The sequence below is a fragment of the Nannospalax galili genome, unplaced genomic scaffold, assembly GCF_000622305.1.
Source record: "Nannospalax galili isolate Female #2095 unplaced genomic scaffold, S.galili_v1.0 scaffold780, whole genome shotgun sequence".
Lineage (NCBI taxonomy): Eukaryota > Metazoa > Chordata > Mammalia > Rodentia > Spalacidae > Nannospalax > Nannospalax galili.
The window spans coordinates 27,892-36,840 of NW_008345974.1; the positions used below are offsets into that span (position 1 = coordinate 27,892).

Here is an 8,949-nt window from a genome sequence, read left to right on the forward strand (position 1 = left end):
AAATCTGATTTAATCAAGAAGCATTAGCACTCAAGATATAAAAGATATAAACAACAAGAATATTGTTGTTTTTAGATACTGGTGTCTTTTTTATTGTTTGGATAAGAGGACATAACCTAAATGTTTGAGTATCTCTAGCAAGAGTAAAGGAAGTTAAAGTTTCTAACAGACAAATGTTTATTCTTTTTGGCTGTAAATTTGGGGTTTATTAAAAATATAAGCACCTTGATGTGCTGGATAGCTGCAGTGCTCAACTTGATACACTTGAGAACGAACCTCAGTTGGGAAGTTTTCTCTTTTGGAGTGACCTCTGGACATGTCTGTGAGGAATTTTTCTTGGTTGTTGAGTGATGTGGGAGTCCCAGCCCACTACGGTTGATATCAACCCTGAGCCGGTGGTCCTGAGTTATATAAGACATCAGCAGGCTGACCACAGGCCAAGAAGCCAGACAATAAGCAGCACTCCTTGAGGTCTGTGCTTCAGCTCTTGCCTCCAGGTTCTTTTCCTGACTTCCCTCAATGATAAATGGTGACAAAGACATGTAAACCAATTAAACCCTTTCTTCTCCTCATGTATTTTCATCAGTGGATTTTATCACAGCAACAGAAAGCTAACTAGGATACTTGACAATGGGGTGGAGGGGTGCATTGTTTTGGGTTTTTTTAAATTTTGCTTTGTTTTTAGAAAACTCAAAGTAAGTTTTTGTTAATTTACAAACTAGACTGTTAGTGCATATTATACTAGTGATATGCTAATATACTAATTATACTATTGTATAATGAGAAAAAAAATTACAAAAATAAATACTCTTGAATCTTTTAAACATGGAAAATAGTTTCAAGTAAGGAAGGGGATGTGGGTATGAAAAAGATCATAAAAAAAGCCATGATTAATGAAAGGTAATGATATCCTTATTTATAACTTATTTTAAAAAGATTGGCATTATTTCAACAGTTTGGAATATAGCAAATGAAATATTAAATATCAGAAACAAAAATGTCTAAGAAACATGAAAGATTAGAGAAATGTTCAGTTATTTGCAGTAGTCCACTGTCAATGTGGTTGAAGATGAGTCTCATCCAGTGTTCTGACACAGAAAATTTCTCCAAGGAAGCTGACACATGTTTCACATGAGAAGTGTGATTCTAAAAGCTCATCTTATTGAGTTTCGCAGCACAGGAGATTATTTGAAGTGACTGGACAGTCTTTTTCCTCCAGTCAGAATGGAGTCTTTGATGTGACATCCTTCTTTTTTATCCCAGATGATGAAATCATCTGGCATGGTTTAATCTTTAAACTTCAAAGAGGACTCTGAATCTATTTCCGAAATTTTAGTTATCATACTTAAAAGTCCTTGTTTTTCTAAGCCATTTTTGTAAACATTATAAAAAATAGATGGTATTGAAAACTTTATTGTAACAGGGAATCAGGCATTCATTTTATCTCATGTGAAAGAAAAGTTCCCAAAAAGAACTCCTGCACATTGGACTGAACTTCCTGCAAGGCTGACTAACTGGTTATCACTCTGGAGACTGTGGAAAGTTTGGGATGTTTCAGGACCAGAGCCTAGTTACCATTTATCTCCAGCCATCTTGAGCCCCCTAAACAGCCACTCCTTAACCACCTCTGTTTCTGATCTAACATCCTGCGACCAACAGATAAAAACATTTTAGAATGTATTATCCTAGCCGACCACCCGGTGTCACCAATCAAAAGGCTAAAAATGTCATCAGATAGCATCTGAGACCTGTAGTAAAAAAAGCCCTAGCTTTGCTGCGACCTACCTACTGAATGTATTCTCCAACGTACTTGAAAGTGTCTTGATTTATGACTTTTCTTTGTTCTGTTACTATAAAAATGTAAGGCAACTGTTACCATGCTGGAACATGGAATTTGGGGTAACCTGAATCTGTGTTCCTGGGTCATGGTCACTCATATTTGGCTCCAGAATAACTATCTCTTATCCCCTTTGAGGTGAGAGTTATGCTTTTGCATCGACACAAGGTATTGAATTCTGAACTATACATTTTAAAATATTTATTTTCTTTATTTTTCTACTTTTATGTGTTTTTTATGGGGCTTTTGGCTACTTTAACGTTCTCCCCTCTGAAGAGGTAACCCTAAAATCTTTTAAGGATTAGATAAAAGCTCCTAAATATTTTCTACATTTTTGGCCTTTGGAACAGAGTGTATTGCTAAGAAGCCCAAAGACATTGTGAGTTTTAGCCAAGGAACTGGCTACTTTTCTTTGGGGTCTTTTTACCCTAACTGCCTAGCCAATTCCTACCTCCTATTCTTATCACATCATCCTCTGAAGAAGTTACCCAAATTGCCAATAGGGAATCAGGATGCAGATCGCTCTGGCTCCTTCCATGCTGAACAGGGATGCAGTGTGAGGCAATTGAGGTACCCCTTCAGTGCGTCTGTCAAAAAGACTCCTAAATTGCATAATTCTTAACTGTAGAGGGAAAAGAAAGTCCTCAACTGGAGAACAGGAGATGTGAAGGAGAAGTAAAAGCAAGAGTAATTAGCACTACAAGTTGTAGACAGGGAACTAAAAAAAATGTCAGAACAGGGCAATTTTCAAATATTCATATGAGAGTCCACTGGAATTTCTTGACAAGGGCTTGCAAAAGCATCCCTCTATTGGGTTCCTCCTCATTTTTCTTTTGTCTGCCAAGGCTGGACTCTAGAGTGATGGATTCAACATTTGCTTTCGGGTATTTTGATAGCTGTTGGATTGGTTAGAATCAGTGTCAGTTCCCTCTCAAAGGCTTCTAGATTGGGGGAGAAAACGAAATTTATCCATCATTTTAGAACAACAGCAGGTTGTTTCCCTTAGCTACAGGTGGGCATTACAGTATTGCAGACCAAGATTTGAAGTCCTCTAACTGTGTTGAGTCACCTGCACTCTTGTTCAGGGAGGCCATGGAGACCCCACCAGATAGGCTTGAACCAATGTCCAGTCTACAAAGAAGAGAGTCAACTCAGAGGAAACATTTCATCCATGCTTCCAAGTAAAGCCAGACATGGCGGAGCAGGACTTTTGACTTATCTTTACATAGATGGAACTGGTAAAAGAAAGGAGCCAGGGGCTCCTCCCAAGCCCATGTGACCCCTGAGGAACATATCCTCAATCAACCTTAAGTGTAAAAATAAATTGATTCATTTGGGCCAACTGTATGGTCTTAAACACCCAAAAGGAATGTATAACCAAAGAGTAAAGTCATCAGTATATTTCTTTAAGAGTTCAAGGGATTACACTTTCCAGACATTATTTTATTTTTAATCACCTGTATATGTATGCATATGTTTGTGTCTGTGTACAAGCGTACTGGAGCCTACAGAGGCCAGATAAATCAAATCCCTTAGAGCTGGAATTGCAGGTGGGTGTTAGTCACATAACATGTTACAAAAAACTGAACTTAGGTCTTTAAGAAGAACAGCATATGCTCTTAACAACTGAGCCATCTCTAAAACCTGACCTTATAATTGAGGTTTTGTTTGTTTGTTGCTGTTTTTTGTTGTTGTTTTTGTTTTTGTTTTCTTGTCATAGAGATCCACCTGCCTCTGCTTCCTGAGTACAAGGGTTAAAGTCATGAAAACCACATACAACTTTGATATTAAAGTTTTAAACAATCTTTATATTATAATATACAGTAATATAAAGTAATAAATACAACTTTCTTATAACCATATTTACTTGTTTTAATTTTTTCCCAATTCTTCTATAACATACTTAAATTTTCTAACATTATTCTCATCCATTCTCATTTTGGAACAATTTTTATCTTACAATACAAAAATTCTTCCTCATACAAAATCAGATTTTCTTCTATCAAAATAATTTTATATCTATAACCTTTTGTCTTCTTTTTTCAGTCTTTTTGAGACAGAGTGTCCCATTGGCCCCAGCTGGCCTGGCACTCGCTGTATAGACCAGGCTGGCCTCAATCTCACAAAGATCCATCTGCCTCTGCCTCCTGAGTGCTGAGACTAAAGGCTTATGCCACCACACCTGGCTTGTTTCCTCTTTTTAACTGTGAGTTTTGCTTTTCCTTCGTTATTATTAATGTTATTACTTTTCTAAAATTTAGATAATATTTTAAATGAGATAATTTTAAATGAAAATCCAGGAGGTTGTATTTAAAAACCAGAAAACATATACATGATATCTTTATTATCTACCCATAATAAATACAGGTAAAACACATTAAACATCCTGTGGGAGACAAAGCACATTAAGATTATCAGTAAACTTTAAGATTTCTTTGTAAACCTTAAAGTAGGTTTTTAAAAATGACCCACCCTATCTTACATAGGCTTTGGTAAGATATGAACCTTGAAAAACTTGTTTTCTTATTTGTTCTGTAGAGGCAATAGTGGTCAAAAGATATCCTTAGAATCCTTAAAATTCCTACCTCTATATACACTCACATACATATACACACAAATCACACCTAAATGCACAGAGATAAGTCATCCTCTTAATCCTAGGAATGAAGAGGTTAGCATCTCAGAGAAGGACAGTTATCCAGTTGGAACAATTCCACTCTGGAACAGGAGGAAAAACTCTTAAATTTAACTGATACCCTCAACTAATAGAGAATATGTCACAGAACCAGTATTGAGATAAACATCAAAGAGATAATGTCTTGACCACTGCTATTAAACTTTATAATTATGTATATCTTGTCTTTAAAAAACTGTTTTTCTATTTAAACTAAAAAATTCATGTTAATCCTCTCTAATAGAGATTCAGACCCATGAGCTTCCTCTGCTAGTTTCACTGTTTGCCACCTCTCTGTCTCTTTTGTTGGCATACTCGACATGTGGCCAAACTTATTTTGCCTGTTTTACTACAAACCAATAGGAAGCTGGTCCAATTTAATAGCTCCAGTCCACATGAGTGCATACTTACAAACCAGTTTGAGACCATGATACAAAAAAAGCATAAGCACATGTAGACATGTGCATGCATATATAACTATGCAGAAGATCTAGCAACCAAGACTTTCAATGCTACTGCTTGTTAGGATTATAACTCCAGTAATCCTCTCTGTGAAAAGGAAAGAAACCAAAGTGGCCACAGTTTGTTAAGAACAGTTTGGGCTGCGCGTATAAAACAAACAACACGTGAAAACAATTGGAGACACACATGGCACAATGAAATGAAATGTAGGTGCAACACGAAAAAGTGGAAAGTTTATACCTTTTCTCTTTAAGATCTGAGGAAAGTATGGCATAAATGAGCAAATGTGAAGTTTGAAAACTGAAGAGATAGCTCAGTAGTTAAGACCACTGGCTGCTCTTGCAGAGAACCCGCGTTCAATTCACAGCACCCTCAAGGCAGCTAGCAGGCCTCCCTAAAGCCATTTCCAGTAGATCTGACACCGTCTTCTGCCCTATACATGCAAGGAAAATACTCAAACACATGAAATAATAATAATAGTAATAATAATAAATAAATAAATTTTTATGTAGATTTAAGATAATAAATCTCATTTTAGGAGCAAAGTAGCTGAGAGGCAGTTGCCTTTGCTGATGATAATGCTTTGTTCCTAGGAGTAGGAAGCTGCCAGAGCTCTAAACTATTAGCAATATGCAAGCAGAGACAGGCAGGACAGCAAAGCAGCAGAGAGTACTTTGAAGACATCAGGGTAAGAAAGTACAAAGGCAGCTGTTCTTAATATGCTGCTTTGGATCCAGGATGTGCTGTTTTCAGAAGTGCTCTCATTGTTGCTCAGGCAAAAGATTGGCTTAGGGTATCTGGGGAATCAGCTCTTATGACATCCCCCAGAAAAGTCATGCAGTGAGGGAGTGTGATACAGAAGAAAGGAAATGTTCAGGGGCACTGAGGAAATGGAGGACATGCTGTTAACCCACTGTAAGGAGACAGTAGACAGACAGACAGACAGACACACACACACACACACACACACACGCTCACACAGACACTTCTTATGGAGTTCGGGACTACTAGGAAAGACTACCCAGACTCAAAAAGTTCCAAATCAGCTGAATTAACCTTTTACAATTTTATTAGAACTTTAAAGAAAAAGAAATCATCAGGGCAGGCAATTTGGTAATCTTGGCAGCTGCCTTGAGTAGGTGAATGGTAGGAAGAAGGAAAGAAAGCCATAGAGCCTGCCTGGGAGGTCAGATATGTGGTTGACTGGCAGTCACAAGGCTGGGAGAAGGAAGCTTTAGAGAAAAAGTAAAGAAATACTAGATGCTAGGGACAGCCCAAAGCCTAAAGAAAGCATGTTTAGTAAGAAAGGCATGAAGAAGAAAAAGGGAAAGCACACTTCCCGGAAGAATTCAGGGAAGCAGGCAACTCACAGAGGACATGGCTGTAGCTAGGAACTTCTGCCTTAGTAGGTGGGATTCCAGGCAGGAAATACTATCTCATTAAGCACTAGGTACTCAGCCCATCTATTTAGAGTGACCTGTCTTCCTAGGGGCGGTCCTATGACCAGATGATTGACCAGTTAAACTTATACAAAATGGAGGCACTCCGGGTATTACACACTTATACACCATAGCTGAGAGATGAACATCTGTTCAGGTCTTACTTTTCTGCAAAATACAAAGGTCCCAAATTGACAGATTTCTCTTTCTCCCCACCTAGTCTTACTTTTAAGCTTCTGGAACCTTCCTATCACAGCTAAACTCACTATTGAAGAGGTGCCACCCCATGTTGCTGAAGGGAAGAATGTTCTTCTACTTGCCCATGATCTGCCAGTGCATCCTGTAGCCTTCCACTGGTTTGAGGGAGAAAGTATGTTCAAACGTGTGAACAATGGTATAGTCTTTGGTATGGTCACCGGTTATGAAATTGCAGGATATGAAAAAAAATCAATGTATTACTCAGGGTTCTCCAAAGAAACAGAACTGGTAGAATGAATATATATGTATGGAAATTTATCAGCTTAGCTCACAGGATAGAGTCCGAGTAGTCCAACAATGGCTGCACCACACTGGAGAGGCTGAGAATCCATAGTCGCTCAGTCCATGAGGGTAGATGTCTCAGTAGTCCCAAAGCGGCGCTGAAGGTCTGTCAAATTCCAAAAGATCAGCTAGTCTTCAATCTACAGCAGCAAGATGAACACACCAGCGAGAGAGAAGGCAAGCAGCAAGAAGTCAGGTGTTCTCCTCTGCAGTGGCCTTTTATACAGGCTGCCATCAGAAGGTAACACCCACATTTAGGGTGTATCTTCTGGCTTTAGATGATCCAATCAAGAAGATCTCTTTCATTTCTGTTAATCCCAGATCCAGTCAAGTTGACACCCAGGATAAGCCATCACAATCAATAATTTAAGCTACACAGGGCCTGCATTCAGCAGGAGAGTGACACTCTATACCAATGGATCCCTGCTGTTCAAGAACATCATGGAAAAAGACTCAGGAATTTTCATCCTACAAAACATTGATATAGACCTTGGGAATAACTTTACCATCAGTCAGTTCTTTGTCACTACCCTCAATAGGACCACATTAAAGAAAATTACAGTGCTTGCTAATTGGATCCTTGTAATATGAGCACCAAGCTTTCTGTGGAGGCTTTTGGTTTTCTGGAAAGATGCAGAAGAATTCATTCCCAGCTTATGGTAAGGGTGTAAGCAAATTCCAATCTTCCTCTGAATTCCCCCTCTATCCTGAGTTGACACTTCCTTTCTTGCTTCTCTGATTTCTATAGCTGGCCAAGGATGCACGTGGTATGTAATCAGGGGTTCTCCTAGTTCTGGAAAGCCTCAGATGGTGGGGGGGGGAATTATCCATGGGAATGCAGGTTCTTTGACATCAGGTACACATTTTCTGTCACTAACTCATACCTTCCTCTTCCCTCCATTTCCTCACTCTATATTCCAAAGAAATACCCAGGGTTTTGAAAGATACACAACCTCTTTCTTTCAAAAGGAGAGATGAAAGGCAGCTCAGAGACAAGGAGCTCAGAGCTTTGGTTCCAGCTCTTCTCCTGTCTCACCAAGTGACTGAATTGGCTGCCAATGTTTCCTCAGCTAAGATTGAGGTCTGCTGTCCATTTCCCAAGTTCTATGCTGGTTTTTATCTGCCTGAGTTTGCATGGGACTTTTATATGCTGACACCATTGTCATAGAATCATATGAACAGGGTCCCAGGAGCTTGTAGGACTCTGTTTCCATATGGCTGTGCACCTCCTCCCTCAATCCTAATGTCTAGGGCTTAACACACTAAAATGACTAGGCCATGTCAATTCCACAACAAATTATTTAATGAAAAAGAAGCAAAAATCTACTTTATAATGGAGGGGACTGTTTATACGTATAGAAATTACCATAAAGAATTTGCACAAAAGTTAGTGGGAAAAATATTCCACCTGATCTATCTACACATGGGTTAAAAAGATGCTTGGGACCTTCTATCCTATCCTCAGGCCTCTCAGGGTGGGTCCATCGTGGAGCCCTCCACGCATTGACGCCCCCGGCCTCATTCGCCCTTCCAACTCTGCCGCTGTTCTCTCCTCCTGGTTTGGGCCCTGCGCCATTCCTGGTCTTGGGTCCCCAGACACGTGGGGAACTGGTGCTGCTTCCTGATCCTTTTCACCCAGGCCAGCTTGGTGCCTTCCTTGGGCCCCAGGAGCACTGCTTACTCGGGACCTGGCCCCGCCCTCATCTCTCCCTGCTTCCTGGACCTGCATCACTAGCTAACTCTCCTGGCCCACTCTCCCGCCCTCAGGCCTCTCTTGGGGTAAGTCTACCAAGCAGCCCTCCACGCCTTGACTCCGCCATCCGCGCTCACCCTTCCATCTCCCCCACTGTTCTCTACTCCTAGCTTGGGCTCTGTGCTGATTCCTGACCCTGTTCACCCCGACCGGCTTGGTGCCTTCCTTGGGCCGCAGGAGTACTGACTCTGGACCCGGCCCCGCCCTCAACTCTCTCTGCTTCCCTGGTCCTGCAACACCCGCC

The 8,949-nt window shown here is 40.2% G+C and overlaps 1 protein-coding gene across 1 annotated transcript in view; it reads left to right on the forward strand.

Moving 5' to 3' along the window:
• The window catches only part of LOC103741490 (pregnancy-specific glycoprotein 22-like), a 19,068-nt gene that overhangs the window by 2,701 nt on the left and 7,418 nt on the right, over positions 1-8,949 (forward strand). Inside the window, 2 exon segments of the mRNA XM_029567905.1 lie at positions 6,633-6,782; positions 7,302-7,534. Of these exon segments, the coding sequence (XP_029423765.1) occupies positions 6,633-6,782; positions 7,302-7,534 (383 nt within the window).